The sequence below is a fragment of the Notechis scutatus genome, chromosome 2 (genome assembly GCF_049901735.1).
Source record: "Notechis scutatus isolate UNSWTSFEM ecotype Mainland chromosome 2, rNotScu1.2, whole genome shotgun sequence".
In the NCBI taxonomy this organism is placed as follows: Eukaryota; Metazoa; Chordata; class Lepidosauria; order Squamata; family Elapidae; genus Notechis; species Notechis scutatus.
In genome coordinates, this window is record NC_142010.1 from 149,914,016 (window position 1) to 149,935,165 (window position 21,150).

Genomic DNA, 21,150 nt, shown 5'->3' on the forward strand with positions numbered 1-21,150 from the left:
GATCGTGCTGGAGGAAGAGAAAGTGCTGAAGCGAAAGTTTCTTGGCTGAACTGGACTATAAGATACAAGTAATACAAGTAATATCCTGAAAATTCGGATTTTTTGAAAGATACTTTGTTTCCAGAAGAGATTTACAAGCGGCGAGTGAAAGTGTTTTAAGAGAAAGTTTACTCTCCTTCCACATGGATTTAACAAATGGATATTGAAAATCCTGCTATTTTATAGAAGGTAAAAATTTAAAGCTTTCTGTTATAAGTGGGAAGGGAGAGGACAAAAAGAAAATTTTCATTAAGATTTTGCTGGAAGAGATGCCTGGAAGATTTTGAGATTGGAAGTTAATTGTAATGAGACTTTAAAATACAGATTGGGTTTTTTTTTTTTCCTTGCCAACTGATATTACCCCAGGAAGAAAAAGTGTGAAGAACTTTGTGTTCTGTTTGGATTGTTTGATGACTTTGGGATTTTGGGGAATTGTTTTAAGTTTTGAATTATCTTGGTTGTTTTAAAAAGAAGAAGAAGAGAAAAAAGAAGAAGAAAAGGTTTATAATGGCTTTATCTGTTGATGAACTGAGAGAGGATAAAAAAAAGAAGGTAAAGACGGTGTGAGAGAAATTTTTTGCTTTTTAGAAATGGCGTTTGCTACTTATCAACAAACACAGCAATTAATGGAGGATACAGAAGAAGAAGAAGAAGAAGAAGAAGAAGAAGAAGAAGAAGAAGAAGAAGAAGAAGAAGAAGAAGAAGAAGAAGAAGAAGAAGAAGAAGAAGAAGAAGAAGCCATCTTTAATGAGTCTAAAAGGACATAAGACTTAAAAAAAAAACATCCAAGAAAGAGAAAAATAAGGTGCAAAATTAATATACTGTTAGAAAGCAAAAGAAAAGAGAAATGCAACAGAGGGGGAGCGAAGGGGGTAAAAAGACCAGATGGGATAAGATAGGAAGGAAGAAGGGGGAAAGCCAAAAAGGCATGAAATAAGGTGTGGAGAAGAAATCTTTTTTTATGGATAATGGGTAATGCATAACTTTGTTTCAAAATGTTTCTGCAAGGTACATGATAGTATTGTAGTATTTGTATGAGAATTAGAAAATTAGAATTTTATAAGGCTTAAGTAAAGATTAAAATATTAAAGGTTTAATAATGATAGATTTTAAGATTTAATAAAATATTAAAAGGAATGTCTAAAACATTTAGTTTAAGTATAGAGTTTAATTGACTATTGTGTGGATGTTCGTATGAACTTATTATTATGGTATTTGTTTTTGAAATAGATAATTGGAATGCTATGAGATTTAATGTTTAATTATATATTTAATTACTTTATGGATTTACTATTTTAGTAAGTAGAATGTACTAAGCAGAATTAGATAGGGAATTAGATGTTAATGAAGGGAAGCGATGGAAAGGCATCATATTTCGATTAGTGATTTCAGGAGAATTTTTTTTTTCTAATATGAATGAGATAAATGGATAATTGAAAAGAATGGACAAAAGATACAAATATAATGATTTGGAAAGCGGGGAGAAGTTATAATAAAGATATAGAAGGGTAATAAGATAGGTAATGGCATATAAGTTGAACATGAATTTAATTGAAGTCCATACAAAGAGAGGTAATCCGGGGCCAAGCTACTTTTTAAAAAGAAGTTTTATGTTTTGTGTTTTGTGTGTGTATGTCTGATTGAGATTTAATAAAACCTTGGGAGAAAGCGAGAGGAATATTTGTAAACAAGGCAGAGGGAAATATGAATATGATGAGTATAAAATGGATAAATATAGAAGAAATGTAATTGAATAAGAGTAAAGAGAAATAATGAGAAATTTGCTAAAAAAATATTTAAGTGGAAATGGAATATATTAGAATTGTATTGTATAAAACAATGTTTTATTTGCCTTGTAAAATTTATAATGGAAAGAGGTTCAATGTCTTTAATGTTTAATGATGCTTTGTTTGTCTGTAAAATTAATAAAATTTGTTTAAAAAACAAAAAAGAGTTTCAGGCTTACGAGCCTGCTAGTTCGGAACAGGTTCTCCGAACTGCTTAGAATGTTAACAACCGGTTCTAGTGAATAGGTGTGAACTGGTAGAATCCCATGCCTGGAGGTGGTATTTGCTGGTTCTCTGAACTACTCAAAATTTCCACTACCGCTTCTCCAGAACCAATCAGAACCTGCTGAATACCACCTCTGGTTTTTAGATCATCAGATAATGAGATAATATGCCATGCCAACAGGAAACAATGATCTTACATGCTGAAAATCAGTGTGCAGCACATCAGAAATGGGATTAGACTTTGGCAGGCCTATATATTTTGAACCAAAAAGAAAGCCAAATCCTGATTGCATCTAGTATTATGTCTGAATGGTCCTGCTTATCTGTAGATGAAAAAGGAATGTGTTGAGGGAGGGTACATGTACATACAGAGAATGTGCCAAAATGTATGCACTTCAAAGTAAAGATTAATCCTTCTTTTTAAAAAATGGTAATACAGGAACAATACGGAGTAAACTGTATGTGAATACAAATAGAGGGACAGAAGTCAAAATCAAGTGTTTATCTCTTCTACAACCATGTCTGAAGGCAAAATGCTCTTCTGTTTTTTCATCTTCTCAGTCATCAAAGAGAAAATGATTGCACACTATTTCTTGAAGGCCTTCAATTTATTGAAGATGTTCCAAAGAGGTGATACAACAAGATGGACTGAAGATAATAACTACCTAACACCGTGTGCTGAATGCTTCTTATATTAGGAAAGGCATCTAATTAAAGCAGTGGTTCTCAGCCTGTGGGTCGTGACCCCTTTGGGGGTTGAATGACCCTTTCCCAGGCGTCGCCTAAGACCATCAGAAAACACATATTTTTGGTGGTCTTAGGAACCGAGACACCACTATTCTATCCGTCTCCAAGCAGGTCCGCCCACATGCAGATACGCCCACATACAAGTACCTGGCATGATGACATAATCGCACCAACCCCATCACATACACCCTGTACAAATACAGGTGTATGTGACAGGGTTGGCGTTATAATGTACTTATGTGGACCAGTCACACATGTGTAGAGAGCAGCTACTGTGTAGAAAACAACTGCTGTGTTGAAAGCAGCTACTCTGATAAAAGCAGATACTGTGTTGAAAGCAGCAGTATTGGAGGTAAAATGACACTTCATGAATTATAATTACTGGGTAAATGTAAAATCATGTACTGTAAATTCATCAACTACTGCAAAAAATATATATATATCTGTACCATAGGAACTTAATCTGGATGCTGATCAGTCTTTTTATATTTAGCTGTGGTTGATGTGAATACTGCCCCCTTGTGATAGTAACAGGTATGTAAAAAAACAACACAGAGAATGGTAAATCATAGGAAACTTTAATGAATTGTAAATGCCATGTATCATCTTTTGTATTATTAAAGCTATTGTTATATATTATATGTCAGATATTTGCATTACGATTCATAACAGTAGCAAAATTACAGTTATGAAGTAGCAATGAAAATAATTTTATGGTTGGGGGGTCACCACAACATGAGGAGCTGTATTAAAGGGTTGCAAGGAAGGTTGAGAACCACTGAATTAAAGGCCTATGTACAGCCTTATCCAGAATAATGGAAATCCAATTTGCAGTCCGAAGTCCACTTTGAGATATTTTTCCCTTTGCAGTTTATTTGCCAATCGTCCCTAAAAGTCAAAATAAGAATATTACGTATCTTAGAATATTGGACATGCTTAGCAATAATATTGAATGACATAGGACAGTGGTGGCTAACCCTTTTGGGCTCTTGTGCCAAAAATTGTGTGTGCACTTGCGCTCATGTGCTCACGTGCCAACACCCAGAAGACAATGCACATGCCCCCTATGCCTCCTGTGCATGCGCACACAATCTCCCACGCCCTCACCCGCTGCCCCCTTACTTGCACTGCAACCCAGCTGATTTTCGGCCTGTTTGAGGCCTTTTTCAGCCTCCCAGAGGCTTGAGGAAAACATCGCAGGAAATACGACTTCAGCAACAGAGTGGTCAACGTCTGGAATACTCTACCCGACTCTGTAGTTTCTTCCCCAAACCCCAAAAACTTTAACCTTAGACTGTCTACTATTGACCTCACCCCTTTCCTAAGAGGTCTGTAGGGGGCGTGCATAAGCGCACCAACGTGCCTACCGTCCCTGTCCTATTGTTTCTCTTATTCTTCTTTTATTTTTCTTATATGTACCCATTTCATGTATTCACAACTATGTATACACTTATACTTATTATCTTGTAAACAATTGGCAAATCAAATAAATAAATAAATAAAATCTGCAGCCTTTGCAGGCTGAGAAATGGGCCCGTTTCATCACTTCGGGTATTTCCGGAAATACAGGAAGTGACGAAACAGGCCTATTTTTCAGCCTGCAAAGGCTTTCCTCAAGCCTCTGGGAGACTGAAAAAGGCCTCAAACAGGCCAAAAATCAGCTGGGAGGCGTGCACATGCAGAGTGAGGTAATTTGGCCTGAGGCTTGCGTGCCGGCACAAATGGCTCTGCGTGCCACAGGTTCACCATCACAGATATAGGATCACATTAATAAGAGATGTGGACTCACCAGACATTCATCTTTTTCCTGCCCAACACAATTCTCTTAGCACATGCAATATCATCTCTGAGATCGTCATCTATGAGAGCTGAGGAAAAAATAAAGAATTATGAAGGGTTTCATAAAAGGGATCTTTTAAAATCAAAAGCATCCGCGAGACATTTTTCAGGATTGGCTGTATATTTTAAAATTAATTTAAATTAATTTTGTTTTAGAAAGCAGGTTTCAACTCAATGGTAACTTAGTCAGGAGATCGTCACTAAATTGAATTTTCCTTATTTATAGGATGCGGCCTTTTGGAACACCTGAATAACAATCTGAAAATCTTTCCCTCCTCTTTGCATTCTGTCAGGGCTTAGAGGCTTCGGCAGCTGTTTCTCACAGAGATCAGTGATTGTACACCTACAGCTTTGCCTCCCAGATAGAAGACCATCATCCAGGACTGGATCAGGGACAAGGAACAGAAAGCAATGGATGAGACCTACCTAATGCAGGCGCTGGAAGACATGTGCTGCTGTTCTCTCTCCCTAGCCAAATACGACTTATGGCCACAACTGAGCCCAAAATTTCTGTCGCTAAGTGAGACATTTGTTTTATGACCTTTCTTGCCCCACATTTGTTATGTGAATCACTGCAGTTCTTAAATTAGTAACACGGTTGTTAAGTGAATCTGGCTTCCTCCTTGACTTTGCTTATCTGAAGGTGGCAAAAGGTGATCACCTGACACTGCAACTGTCATAAGTATGAGTCAGTTGCCAAGTACCTGAATTTTGATCGCCTGACCATGGGGATACTGCAATGGTCGCAAACGTGAAAAATGATCATGAGTCACTTTTTTCAATGCTGTTGTAACCTCCAAAGGTCACTAAATGAACTGTTGTAAGTCGAGGATTACCTATATTGAAGACTGAATGGGCATCAATGAATTTGACAAATCCCACTCCACCAAAGGGCTTAAACCCAGCGGTGGGATTCAAAAATTTTTTACTACCGGTTCTGTGGGCATGGCTTGGTGGGCGTGGCAGGTGAAGGATACTATAAAATCTCCATTCCTTCCCGACTCCAGAGGGAAGGTTACTGCAAAATCCCCATTCCCTCCCCACCCCACTAACCTGCTTTCCAGCTCCGTTCTCCTGTGCAGGGCAACAAAAGGAGACCCAGCTGATCAGCTAGGACTCAGGAGGCAGAGAATAGATGGGGGCGGGGCCAGTCAGAGGTGGTATTTGCCTGTTCTCCGAACTACTCAAAATTTCCACTACCGGTTCTCCAAACTGGTCAGAACCTGCTGAATGCCACCTCTGCTTAAACCTTGTTCTACCAGTAATGAGGCCTTCTAGAGAGATGAGGATTTAAGTAATGGAGGATCTTGATGTAGAAAGCTAGCCTGAGCTGGCCTTGCCTTTCTCAGTATTTACTACTATTTGTGTTTATTATTTAGTCAGACACAGAAGTAAAAGCCGGAGTGCATTAGATGATTCTTTACCAATATGTTTGGTTTCCCCATTTGTAAGACTCATATCTTGCCTTTCATTTCTGAGTACAATCTGTATGTGTGTTCAGAGGGCAGGGCATAGTAATTTTGGGAGCAGGGAGTGCTCAGTCGGAGAGTAGCTAGACCTGGAGTATCAAACTCGCGACGACATGTTGTCGTCACGTGACATATTTCAACTTTTCCCCCTTCGCTAAACCAGGGGTGGGCATGGCCAGCATGTGATATATCTGGCCCATGGACCACAGGTTTGACACCCTGAGTTAGACTGATGAAAGAGAAGAAGAATACAGGGGGAAAGAACCAGAACTTCTCTGTAAATATAAGGTGATCCATCTTCTTTAGGACATTTCGTAAGCGTTTTCCCTGCTTAGCCTCATGTTAAGTGGTTACTTACCACTGCAGGACACTTTGCAGAGATTAGCTGAATATCCCTGGTTATTGTCACACCACCAGCGGTTGTTTATCTGGAAAATCCCAAAGAATTGAATCAGTCCGTTCTTTCGCGAGGTTACCGATTTGCTGTTGAATCCGCTGCCATGATGAACCAGACAGATCCCTAGTTTAAAAAAGAGAAAGGGACTCCAGTAGCAGTTGGCAGGAAGGTAATGTTAATGAGGAAAAATGTTACCCTTTGCTTCTTTTGTTAATTGAATATTTTGAAGGATAATGATTTATCCTTCCCAATCTTTCATGGATCTTATGGAGTAGGAAGGAAAGGAAAAGAGCCCCTGGCGATTTTACTCTGCTACTCATAATTGGCTATTTGGGGCAATGCTCATCTCTGTTTCAAGGGCCTCTGAGCCAGCTCTATCTGAAAACATTTCCATAGTCATGTGGCCAGCATGATGTCATAGAGCACGGTTTCCTCCCCACTGAAGTGGTACCTATTTATCTACTTGCATTTGCCTGGTTTTGAACTGCTAGGTTGGCAGGAGCTAGAAGTTCACCCTGTTGTGCAACGCTTGGGTCTCAAACCTGGGTTGTCGACTTTCCAGCTGACAAGCCCAGCATCTTAACCATTGAGTCATCGCACCGCCTCATTGAGTAGGCACTTGTGCTGTTTATTGCTACCGTACACATTTTGGAAAGCAACTTCCTTCTTTGAAAGAATTTGAAATATTGTTATCTCAAAGGCATTCTTCAAGTTTTTGTGTTGCTTGTAATACATTCCCTCGGAGGCTCTCAGCTTGTCCACAAATTTGGTATATCTTAATGCGGAACATTGTGCATGGATAGGGCCTGTAAGCACATGGAAGAAGCCACATCCCAGCTAAGTACACCTGAAACTGTAGCAGCGGAAGCAGGCAGAGATAAGGCAATGTCAGAAAAAGGGACAGGAGGGCTTGGAACTCAGGTCTTGGATGATCCAGCAGAGGCAGGCAGGCTTTTGATGGATTGGCATGGAAGGCCAGAATCGGGCTAGCAGGAACCCTGGGAAGAAGTCTGGCCATGCTAAGCGATCCAACACTTGAGGTGTCCAGAGAAGTTTCAGCAGCAGAGGCAGGGAGACCGAGGCCAGAGAGGCTAAGGCAGCAGGGACTAGGGGTGGGCTTCAAAATTTTTTTAGCAAGGGGTGTTATGTCTCACCTATATTCACAAGTGAGAATACAAAGTTCCATAATTCCAAACATTCAAACAAAACAGAAGCAGACCACAAAAGGGTTAATAATGCTATATTCCAGTCCTTGGCAGACTTCCCGGAATCTGTCTGGTAATTCAGAATGTCCATAAATTACAAAGGCTGCTCCCCACGTATCCTTTCGACACATCAAACACTTTGCTTCCAAGCAAAGTTTGAGACTCATCACGCCTCCTTAAATCACCTGGATTGGCGTGTCAATCTCCCTAATCACTGTCTGACTTGACGCCTCCCCTCAGCTTGACGTTTCAGTCTCCTCCTAGTTCTGGCGTCAAACCACGATCTGTCAGCTTCCCCATTCGAAGCCTCTGATAATTCAGACTCCACATTCACAGCAGGCTCCAGCCTTTCATCATCAGAATCATCATAGTCAAAACTCACAGCAGGATCGATCCTTCCAGTCACAACAAAGGGGTATTCTGCCCTAATGACTAGCTGGGTGGGCATGTGACTGGGTGGGGGTGGCCAACTCGACATTGCTTCTTTGCCCTAATTACCTAAAAAAAGATTTATACCAAAAAGTTGTTTATTATTTCATGCATTGAATACTTACAGTAAATAAAAGTCTGGGTGAAACCAGGCTTAATAGCGGTGACTGTGAGAGGGATTTTGGAGTCTTAGTGGAGTTTCTGTTGAGTTGGGTGATTCTTATTATTTGGGAATTAATCCCCTTGGAGGCTAGTGGCTATGTTATTTGATTTTCTCAATGGCTCTCCCTCTCAAGGGCTGAGTGGATTGTTTATCTAGCTTGCAACATTTTTATGAGGTGTGAAATGCTCTTGGCTGAATGTCCAGAAGTTCAATTAAGCCTATTAATTAAGCTGCTGATACAGTTCTACAGAGGAATTATTGAGTCTATCACCTCAATAACTGTCTGGTTTGGCTCTGCAACCAAACAAGACAGACACAGACTTCAATGGATAATTGGAACTGCAGAAAAAACAATTACCACCCACCTGCCTTCCATTGAGGACCTGTATACTGCATGAGTCAAAAAGAGGGCTGAGAAAATATCTACAGACCCCTCACATCTCGGACATAAACTGTTTCAACTATTTCCCACAAAGCGACGCTATAGAGCATTGCACACCAGAACAACTAGACACAAGAACAGTTTTTCCCAAAAGCCATCACTCTACTAAACAAATATTTCCCTCAACCCTGTTCAACTATTACAAAGTCTGCACTACTATTACTATTAATCTTCTCATCATTCCTTATCACCCATCCCCTCCCACTTGTGACTGTATGACTGCAACTTTGTCGCTTGTATCCTTACAATTTATATTGACTGTTTCCTAGTATGATTTGATTGCTTATTGTACCCTATGACTATCATTAAGTGTCGTACCTTATGATTCTCGACTCCTGACGAATGTATCTTTTCTTTTATGTATACTGAGAGCATTTGCACCATGACAAATTCCTTGTGTGTCCAATCACACTTGGCCAATAAAGAATTCTATCTATCTATCTATTCTATCTATTAGGAGCTTTCCCTTGCTGCTTGTCTTTCTGAGGTTATTGGGGGCTCCCCGTGTCCTGCAGAATCTTATCTAGGGGCTCTCCTGAGCCCCTGAAAGCCCCCTGCAGCCCATGAAAAAGACCTACATCCGAGAAGAACTGCCAACTGCTAGGCTGGCCGATGCTGTCTGCATTCTTTTCCAGGGAAAGTAAGCAATGAATCAGACTTGAGGGCTCTTTGGGAGAAATCATTGTTGAGCCAGCAACAGCAGCAACTTCCTGTCTTTAAATTGTGTTAAAAAAACAACTCTTGGCAAGACGGTGCATCTGAGATGTAGAGCAGAACTGTCCCCCTCCTTCTCCACTTCATTGGGTGAAATTTCTGCTTCTTGAAATGAATACCCCGCTACCGCGAGGGGTTCCCAGCGAGGGGATTTTGCATTTCTTGATTTCGAGTTCTTCGCTGCTTCTCCCCGGGAAGGAGGGCGATTTCTTCGGCGCTGAGCCCATCCGCGGCGCGGAAAGGAAACAGCCCCAGAGGGGAAAGTGAAAGTGCCGGGAAACGATCGGGAAGGGCCGGCAGAATCATCTCCCCAAGAGAAAGTGAGGACTGCAGGCGCTATTCTGCTTGGCGCCCTCGGGACTCAGACTCGAATAGAACTAGTTTAGAGTAAATGTTTGGCGGATTGCTGGCCTTTCAAAGATACAAAGATTCGTTCGTGGCACAAAGTGAGCGTTCTCACGACCCGCGAAAGAGCGCTAACAAACAGCCCGGAGGCGCAAAGGCAAGCGGCGAGGGCCATCTCATTCATCAAGGGAAAACAAAAACAAATAGTTTCCTGTGAGCTGTTCAATCTTTCCTTCACTCAGATAAAAACCCTTGGATCATTGTGTTACAACTTCCTGTTTACAGAGTAATAGCGATCTGCTTTTCAAACAGCGATAAATTCCTCTCTGCCAGTTAAACAATTAACCCGTTCCTTGCAGACTCTAATACTACCTCATTACCTCAAATCTTACAACTTTTCTACCTCATCAGCTATATCAACGATTAGATAATCAATTTCTATAAAATATTTTAATAATGGTTTAACTGATTTATTGTTTTTAATTGATTAGTGTGATTAGAGTGTTTAGTGCAAATAGTGTGATTACTGACTAGTTTAAAAGATCAAAATCCATGTAATTTAATTGAATAGCAAAATCATTGATCTAGTGAATTTAAATGAACAGTGTGGTTAATAATTAGTGAATTTAAATGAACAGTGTGGTTAATGATTAGTGTAATTAATTGATTAATGATTAGAGTAATTAACTATTCAGGCTGATTGTTGCTCAGGAATATTATCTGACTTGAGAGATTACTGCAATTGATTGTTTGATATAATATTGGCTATATAGATTACCCAAAATTGTTCCTCTAATTAATTCAATCAACGTACTATTTTAACAATCCTACCATGCCAAAAGAAAATCCTACGTCAAACCACAACCTAAAGAGAAGATGATCCCCACCAGTGAACCACAAGACTCCTGCACATGCCTTAAATGCTACAAAAATCTAAAGGATAATGAAAACTCCATCAAATGTTCTCTGTGTAAAAATACACTCATCATGACTGCTTGGGATTACCTGAGCAGATGATTCAATACCTAAAATCATCCAATGAGTTTCCACATATCTGCAAATCATGCAGACCCAAACTGGATCTGCCTGAAAGAGTTGATACCATTGAAACCATTGAAACATCCCCTACCATCGAAACCATTACAACATCCCTCAACATCATAGTAGCATCCCTGGACGCCGTAAAGAAAGAATATCCAACCTTGAAAAAAAGGACACAACGCAAAAACCTGAACATCCAATAGCTACTAACCACATCTCTACCAATCAACCACAATCCAATCCACAACCCAATCCACAAATAAACACAACCCAGACAAATATTGATATCCCAATTCTCATCAGAGAAGCCGTTGAGCGTGAACGGAAACGCCCAAACGCCATCTTATTTGGTCTAGAAGACATCAATGTCAATGATGACATCACAACTGTCCGAAACATCATCAGAAATTATCAAGCATCAACCATCTCCGCTGATGAAATACTTGACATTTCCCGCATTGACCGAGAGCTCAAAAATAGAGATGGCTCTGTGGCCCCACGCTTGTGCAGGGTCATTTGCAAAATGAATCAAGCAAACGTAAATTCATTTATACTATAAACTCACTCGCCAAAACCAACACCATCCATAAGAACCTCCGTTGCCGCCCTGACCTAACCATACAGCAACGTGCCCGCTCCCGTGCACTCCGCATTGAACTCAAAAACCATCTAGATAATGGAGAGAAGGACCTGTACATTGACTACCATGCTGACTGTATCAAAAGTAAACCACTCAACCCAATACTCAGCTTTTACCCTCAACCACAACCCTACCTCAACCCATCCACCATCACCCAAGACTAGGCACGCACGCCCCAACTACCTCAATTCCAACTACTGCCGGCCTTAAATGCAAACTACTCAATGCAAGAAGCCTCGTGAATAAAATACCTGAATTTCTCTTCCTCCTAAATATGGCTAACTTCGACATTATATTTGTCTGTGAAACATGGCTCAATGCATCTCTCCCGACTCCATTACCACAGTAAGAGACTATCATGTTTACAGATCAGATCGTGAAAATCGTCGAGGAGGTGGAGTTGCTATATTCTATAAAAATCCTTACATCTAAAAATATCCAAGTTACCCAGGAGTTTGCCCTTCCTGAAACCATCATCTGTGAACTATCCTCAAATATCACAATTCGATTCTTACTATGTTACAGAGCACCTGATTATGACATCGAACATGTAAACAAGCTAAATACATTACTAACATGGGCTGCATCCTGCCCATACCCTTTTATCCTTCTTGGTGATTTCAATCTACCTCATATTAACTGGACCTAAATGATTGTACAACTGAAATCATACACACAACCTTCTACAATGCTATTACAAATCTGGGACTGGAACAACTAGTAACCAACAACACTAGACTAAACAACTGCCTCGATCTCATCTTCTGCAACAGTTTGAACCTAATCTACGGAATACAATCTAAAGAACCCTTTTCCAGTAGTGACCACAATATGATCGACTTTTGTCTCAACATACATCCACACAAAAATCACCACAATGATGTAATCCCCTATTGTAACTTCAAAAAAGGCAACTATGATCTTATAGACAACGATCTCTCATCCCTTGATTGGCAATCTCTATTCACTGGATGCAATACTGTTGAAGACCATTATAACATATTTTTACTTGAAGTCAAAAGAGTCATCAAACTATATGTACCAACAACAACTCCCAAAACAAAACAAAAAGCAGATTACCCATATCAATAAGGAAACTTCAATCCAAAAGAGATCACTCTGGCGGAAAAACAAATCTGGTCACGTTGCCAATTTCAAAAACCGATACAAAAATCTATGCCACCAGATAAAGACCGAATGCACCAATTATCACATTAAACAAGAGGAAAACCTTCTAAGCACCAATTCCACCGCGCTTTTTACAATTTTGTAAACAACAAACTAAAAGACTCAAGGTCCATCCCTCCCTTGATAGGACCTGATGGTAAAGACTGCAACGACGACACCATTAAAGCCAACATCTTTAACACATTCTTCGGCTCAGTATTTGTAAACAGCAATGGATCATGCCCAATATTTCCTAGCCGTACCACAGATAACAACAATGATCTAATACATATCGATTTCACAGAAGACAATGTTGAAAAAGCAATACGCAACCTAAAACCATCTCTATCTATTGGACCGGACGGAATATGTGCCTACTTCTTAAGAAAGCTATCCTCTGCCATAGCCAAACCTCTAAGCATAATCTTTGAAAAATCTTTCAGAACCAGCTCCTTGCCTAACCTATGGTCACAAGCCACAGTCATCCCCATCTTCAAAAAGGAGACCCAAGCCTAGTTGAAAACTACAGGCCAATCTCCTTATGCTGCGTCACCTGTAAAGTCATGGAATCAATTATTAACCAATCCATCATCCTTCACTTAGAGACAAATAACCTACTCTCCAATAAACAATTTGGTTTCAGGAAAAACTATCCTGTAATCTGCAACTCTTACACTGCAAAAACATATGGACGACACAACTCGACCAGGGCAAAACAATAGACGCAATCTACATAGACTTCTGTAAAGCCTTTGATTCAGTGGTACACGACAAACTACTCCTAAAAATAAAATCCTATGGTATCTCTGGACAACTGAATAACTGGATAGAAGCATTCCTGTCAAACAGACAACAAATGGTCAAAATCGGGAGCGTCCTATCAAATCCAGTACCTGTCAATAGTGGTGTTCCCCAAGGCAGTGTTCTAGGACCAACTCTCTTCATACTCTACATAAACGACCTCTGTGATCATATTAAGAGCAATTATGCTTCTCTTCGCTGATGACGTAAAGCTGTTCAATACCACAGACAATACTGCTACCCTTCAAAAAGATCTTGACTATGTATCCGAATGGTCAAACAAATGGCAACTTCAAATCTCAACAAATAAATGCTCTGTCTTACATATTGGCAAAAAAATCAGAAAATAAAATACAAGCTGAATAGTCAAGATCTTGTTGATGACCCAAGCTCTGTAAAGGACCTTGGAATACTCACCTCTAATGATCTAAGTGCTAGAGCACACTGCAACTACATAGCCAAAAAGGCATTAAGAGTTGTTAACCTAATCCTACGTAGCTTTTTCTCTGGTAATATCACACTACTAACCAGAGCATACAAAACATTTGCTAGACCAATACTCAAATACAGTTCATCAGTCTGGAATCCACACTACGTATCTGATATTAGCACAATTGAGAAAGTCCAGAAATATTTCACAAGAAGAGTTCTCCACTCCTCTACTCGCTGTAGAATACCTTATGCCACCAGACTTGAAATTCTAGAACTAGAAAACCTTGAATTACGCCGTCTTCGGTCTGATTTAAGCATGGTATATAAAATCATACATTGCAATGTCCTACCTGTCAATGAATACTTCAGCTTCAACCATAACAACACAAGAGCACACAATAGATACAAACTCAAAGTAAACCGCACCAAACTTGATTGCAGGAAATACGACTTCAGCAATAGAGTGGTCAATGTCTGGAATACTCTACCTGACTCTGTAGTTTCTTCCCCAAACCCCAAAAACTTTAACCTTAGACTGTCTACTATTGACCTCACCCCTTTCCTAAGAGGTCTGTAGGGGCGTGCATAAGCGCACCAACGTGCCTACCGTCCCTGTCCTATTGTTTCTCCTATTCTTTTATTTTTCTTATATGTAACCATTTCATGTATTCACAACTATGTATACATTTATACTTATTATCTTGTAAACAATTGACAAATCAAATAAATAAATAAAATAAATAAATAAATAAACAAAGGGTACCAGAAAGGGTATCAAGAGAGAAGAAGAAAAGGGAACTCACAGTCGTTCAAGCGGATGCCACGGTATCCATCCAGTCCTTTCGATTTCAGAAAAGAAGCAAGATGACACCTGGCAAATAGTTTGGCTTCCTTGCCAGCAGTGAAGAAAATCAGGAGGCTGAGGGTCGTCAAAGCCTTCATTGCTGCAGCTTTCCTGAAGATCAGCCTTCCTTGAGGTAACCCAGATTTTTTTTCCCCTTCTTTTTGGTAGTGAGAGATCTGGCAGCTTGCCCCAACTGATTCCAAGGAAATAGGACTATTCAAGAAATTGCCAACCAAGCTTGTTACTTCACCGAGCAGCACTGCCTCGCAATTTCTGTATCATTTTTAATATCTTTTAAACCACTGAGAGTCTTGGGAGCATAACCTCCCTTTCAGTCTTCACCTCTCATTTTCCCCCCTTTTTTGTTTTGTATGTTCATGGAACTGTTGCCACTGGTTTTCTTCTTTGAAGCCAATAACTGGGGCTATGTAAAGATAATTCCCAGATCTTGGATTAAATCTTAACCGTTTAACTGAAATTGCTTTGGACGAGGAGAACAAATTATTCTCTTTCTCAACCAGAAAGAGAATCACAAGGGGAACAGGCTATTCTGCCTTTAGCAACTCATTACCCACTGAAGGAGTTCCTACACCAACATCTGTGATTTTGTTTCCTCCTCAATCCAGTCTTCCCCATATAGCTCATGTCTTTTAGAAGATGAAGGAGGGCTTTTTGACCAGAATGTTCTTCTCTGTTACCATTTGTACAGTGCTTTCGAATAGTTTGCTCCTTTGACATTGTTGATGGACATTAATTAAATGTGCAAAAAAGGGTTCTTCTTTGTGCTAATATAATGCAGCTTGGTCTTTGTCAACTGAGAAAGCCTCATAAATTGTTCCCTGACTTCCCATTGCAGAAAGTAAGCACCAATCCCTCCTAGAAGAATTGAATATTTTAGGAAATATTAAAAAGGCAGAATATTGAGAAACATGCTCTTGGAGATAGAAACTCAGAGACTCAGCTCCCTGCCCCCCCCCCCCACCCCAAGAAGATACTGAGCTGGGACAGCTTTAGAAATGCTGATTTGGTAATCCATTCCTGCCTGAGCAAGGTCTGGCTCTGAACAAAGGCAGGGCAAAGCCATTCAGCCACAATAGGAATTGTCCTTCATTGCATCACCCAGCAAGCTTCAACCAAGCCTGAGACTCAAACAGCCTACAAAGTTAGCTGTGACCCCTACAGCAACCAATAGAATATACACTCTTGTACCAGGAACAGGAAGCTCAAGGGCAAGGCCCAAGAGAAGGTATAAATAACCATCACTCTCCACTCCATATGTTCAACGGCCCAGGACTTCAAACCCATGTGGTCTTGTTCATCAATTCATCTTTCCAATCAGCCTCCATGTTTCTGGTGTCTTTCTCTCCACTTGGAACCGAATCAGATGAATATTTCTTCCAACACCATATTGTGCTAGATCATGGTTTGTTTCAACTATGTGTGATTGACTAAGCATCAATTGGCTAGATGATGTGGCTCTCTATCCTGCCTTTTGTAAATCATATTCCCTAGTCATGTATAAAAATCAGTAAATATATATCAAAGTATAATTCCTCAGCAATTATTCCCTCTGACCTAGACAAGATAAAAAGGAAGAATGTAAAAGAGGGGAAATAGGCTGCACAATCTTATCAATACTTCTTTAGAAATAGGATCATTGAGACTGGCATGGCAGTGCCTCTTACTTTTTCTTTTAAGTTATACAGATGTGTAGTTTTTCAAAACTGTAATGCACAACTCCAGCGGTGGGATTCAACCAGGGTTACTACCGGTTCGGTGACACATTATTTGGATTAGAAACCCTCCCATACTACCACCTCTTACAATACTAGACAACACTGTATCAACAGTAGAGATCTTCAAATTTCTAGGTTCTACTATATCACATGACCTAAAATAGACACCTAACATCAAAAACATCATAAAAAAAGCACAACAAAGAATGTTCTTTCTGCGCCAACTCAGAAAGCTCAAACTGCCCAAGGAGCTGCTGATCCAGTTCTACAGAGGAATTATTGAGCCTGTCATCTGCACCTCTATAACTGTCTGGTGTGGTTCTGCAACCCAACAGGATAGACACAGACTTCAGAAAGTAATTAGGACTGCAGAAAAAACAATTACTACCAACCTGCTTTCAATCGTGGACCTGTACACTGCACAAGTCAAAAAGAGGGCTGTGAAAATATTTACAGACCCCTCACATCCCGGACATAAACTGTTTCAACTCCTTCCCTCAAAACGACACTATAGAGCATTGCACACCAGAACAATTAGACACAAGAACAATTTTTTCCCCAAAGCCATCACTCTGCTAAACAAATATTTCCCTCAACCCTGTTCAACTATTACAAAGTCTGCACTACTATTACTGTTAATCTTCTCATCACTCCTTATCACCCATCCCCTCCCACTTGTGGCTGTATGACTGTAACTTTGTCGCTTGTATCCTTACGATTTATATTGACTGTTTCCTAGTATGATTGATTGCTTATTGTACCCTATCATTAAGTGTCGTACCTTATGATTTTCAACTCCTGACGAATGTATCTTTTCTTTTATGTATACTGAGAGCATTTATACCAAAACAAATTCCTTGTGTGTCCAATCACTCTTGGCCAATAAAGTATTCTATTCTATTCTACTCTATTCTATTCTATTCTATTCTATTCTATTCTATTCTTATTGCTCCCAAAACAAATCAAGGAGACATACAGGGTGAGCATCCCAAAGAAGAATATAAGCAAGCACCATATCCACAAATTGCACCAAGTATCATATTTATCATTCCTGATCATTTTAAAGGCTTACACTGGTTATTTTCCAGAGCTGAGAAACAGAAACAATGGTAAGGAGAAGGGTTTTTAAAAGTTATTTATCTATAATATCTATTTATTACATTTATATTGTCACATATCACATATACATGACTGTAGGTGGAGACTTGGAGGGAGTGCAACAGGCTTTGACTCAACCCAAGCAAGACTGTGGCTTTTGGACCTTCTGCTGTTGGGGATGCTTCATCTTCAGTTTTGGATGAGATGGTTACTGCCTCAGCCAGACCTGTTGAACCATCTGAAGTTCCTCTTGGAGTCATGGCTCCTGCTTGAGGAGCAGGTGGCAGCTATGACTAGGAAGGTCTTTGAGCCAAATTGTACATCTTCCGGTTGTGCATTGGTGACACCTGTTTCTGGACTGGAAGGCTCAGCTTACCCTCATTCATGCCCTTGTGACCTCCTTCTGGGCTATTGCAATGTGCTCTAGATAGGGCTGCCTTTGAAGGGCATCCAAAAGTTTCAACCAATGCAGAATGTGGCATCATGAGTAGCAAATCGCACCGGTTACTTGGCACATGTAACACCACTACTTTGTGAGCTGCACCCATTGCTGGCTTGCTTCTAGAGGCAATTCAAGGTGTTGATTATCGCCAAGTTCATGGCTTGGGACTAGGTTACTTGAGGGACTGTCTTTCCTCAGTTGTTTTTATCTGTCCAGTCTGGCCCAGGAGGATTGGCATCAGTGATGGGATTCAAATTTTTTTTTACTACTAGTTCTGTGGGCATGGCTTGGTGGGTGTGGCAGGGAAAGGATACTGAAAAATCCCCATTCCCTCCCCACTCCAGGGGAAGAATACTGCATAATCACCATTCTCTCCCCACCCCACTAACCTGCTTCCCAGCTCCGTTCTCCTGTGCAGGGCAACAAAAGAAGACCCAGCCAATGACTAGCTAGGACTCGGGAGGCAGAGAAGAGTTGGGGGCGGAGCCAGTCAGAGATGTATTTGCCAGTTCTCTGAACTACTCAAAATTTCCGCTACTGGTTCTCCAGAACTAGTCAGAACCTGCTGAATACCACCTCTGATTGGTATGCTTTTGGTCTCTCATCAACTAAGGAATGGTAGTTGATGGATCCATTTATTGAGAAAAATGACATTTACCAAAAAATTCAGCATCAAAGTGTTTAGAAAAGCTCTACAATTAAGCATAAAATTATTTAACTACAGGGTTATCACTTGTTAAATACAGTTAAAAATATTTTGTTTAGCTATCTCTAAAAATGTTATTATAAGTTGTTAATGATAATGTCAAAATGTTTGCATTTTTTCTTAAGATCGTGTGTATGTATGTGGGGGGGTTGTTTTTTCAGATTTGCTATCTGTTTGAATTGCTTTTACTATAGTTGTTAAACTTTTGTTTCTTCAATAAATAAAAAGGAGGCAGAGCTATTTAACTATGAAAATGCTCAATCCTCGTAGTGCAGCAGCTGAAGTGTGGAAATAAATCACTGCTTAAAATGGTGTAGAGGTTTCCTCTTACCTTTTTTCTTAGATTTCTTGGGAACATTAAATTGATGCCTCCATTTGCCTTTTTTTTAAAAAAAATGCTGAATATACCTCCTCTTCTCCCTATCCCTTTCACCATGTGTGAATGATCTCTAAAGTGGTTAAGGACTTATGACACAGCTTATTGGAAAATAGATAATTAGATTCGATAATGGGCTGCCTTTACTTGCAAAATACTTCTTGCATTTTTGATACGGTTTGCACAATTACCAGAAAATTCAGAAAATGTGAAAGAGGCAAAGACTTTTCTCCAGAACGGTACACTCAGGCATAGTATAAATCTGAAAAATAACAAATGGCACATCTGGATAGAAATTCATAGTAGGAACAGCAGCAGGGGAACTGACATCTCAGGCAATATGGCAGCCAAGTTTTTTTTTAAAATGAAAGAGCTGCTAATAAAGTTAGTTGCTAAAAGAACTTTTAATGAGATCTATTTACTTCTATAATTAATCATATAGGATTTTTAATGACAATAGAAATCCCTGGGGAGTTGAGCCCTGGGACATTAGTCAAGACAAATGAGCACAGAGATTTATCTATTGTCCTTTGAGGGAAGATAAAATCACATGGACATTTTTTAAAAAAATATAGAAATAATGTTTGAATATTTAAACATACCTGCTATTGTCTATGCCATCGGCTGTTATCAAAATTGTAAGACTCTGACCAAAATAAAGAAAGCAAACCACAGAGGGTAGTTTTGTTGTTTGAGACATTAGGAAATATGTATTCAGGCCTATTAAAAACATTTTTACTAGCCTTTGGGAATATTTTTTTACTCTTTTGCATCCTTGCATTTCTTCTTCTTCTTTATTCAGGAAGTAATAATCTTCTAAAGTGGTATCTGCTCTATTACACAAACATATATAGAAGTACAAGAGATCTCTTTTTCATTCAGATGATTATTATGTAAAATAACATTTGATGCTATTACAGCAATTATTCTGAGATGGGATAATCACCTAATACTCCAGTTGAAAGCACTAATTTCCTATACATGCCTAAAGTTCAGCATGTTAGTAGCAACTTATAGGCCTACATTAGATTCACACTTATTTAGTGTCATCAGAAGTACATTTACTCTACATCTAGAAGCTGTCATTGAACAATGATTGGAGTGGGAGCTGAGGGTGGTATCAATATTTCAGCAAGATAAACCTTCAAGCATGAGCAGAGAGCAATAGTCTTTCCTAAACAACAATTAAAAATTTTCTGGAAATAAAAACTCCCCTTTCCAACTCAGAGATGAAAGTTTTTGTGTGTGTGTATGTGTGCTGTGTTTCCCCAAAAATATGACCTATCCCGAAAATAAGTCCTAGCCTAATTTTTTTTTGGGGGGGGGGTGGCCCTAATATAAGCCATACCCCAAAAATAAGTCCTAGTGAAGGGGATGAGCATGGCCAGCACAGGAGGCAGCCCTTTCCTTCCCCAGTCGCCTCTTGGCTGCTCGGCCCCTTAACCACGGCCTGTGGATCAGCTGAGCCAGCAAGGGTCAGGAGCAGAGGTGGGTATTCAGCAGGTTCTGACCACTTCTGGAGAACCGGTAGCGGAAATTTTGAGTAGTTCAGAGAACTGGCAAATACCTCCTCTGACTGGAGATTTTACAGTATCCTTCCCCTGCCACATCCACCAAGCCACACCCACAGAACCGGTAGTAAAAAAAATGGGATCCCACCACTGGTCAGGAGTTCTGTCTCTCTAGGTGCCTAGAGATATTTCCTGCACACTCTTGCTAGCCCCAGCCCTCCCCACAGTGCCAGGTAACCTTGCAGCTGAGGGCCTCTCTCTTCCACAGCTCAACCTTGTGGCTCTGGAGCAGGTGGCGACTGTGGTTTGCGCTCCGCCAAGCCAAGCTCAGGTGTTGCTCAGGCTGCTTTTACAATGAGGCAGAAAGCCATGCAGCCCATTGAAATTGGCTCCCCTCTCACCGATACCAGCTGCTGCTTGAGAAAAGGACAAACAGTAAGCAATTCTGAAAGATTGTGGGAAGCGTGTGCTTATGGTAGAAGCACAGTACAGCCTGTCCCTTTCAAGCAATCAAGTGTCTCTGTGGTGTGTGTGTGTGTGTGTGTGTGTGTGTGT

At 40.1% G+C, this 21,150-nt stretch overlaps 1 protein-coding gene across 1 annotated transcript; it reads right to left on the reverse strand.

Moving 5' to 3' along the window:
- Window positions 1-3,565: 3,565 nt before the first annotated feature.
- Window positions 3,566-20,935, reverse strand: LOC148132324 (lysozyme C, milk isozyme-like). Its single transcript, XM_087954097.1, has 5 exons — window positions 20,870-20,935; window positions 14,686-14,939; window positions 6,465-6,626; window positions 4,588-4,666; window positions 3,566-3,686 (listed from the first exon to the last, which is right to left on the reverse strand). The coding sequence occupies exons 2-5, from the start codon at window positions 14,822-14,824 to the stop codon at window positions 3,602-3,604; spliced, it is 465 nt and encodes a 154-aa protein (XP_087810223.1). The 5' UTR covers window positions 14,825-14,939; window positions 20,870-20,935; the 3' UTR covers window positions 3,566-3,601.
- Window positions 20,936-21,150: the final 215 nt, after the last annotated feature.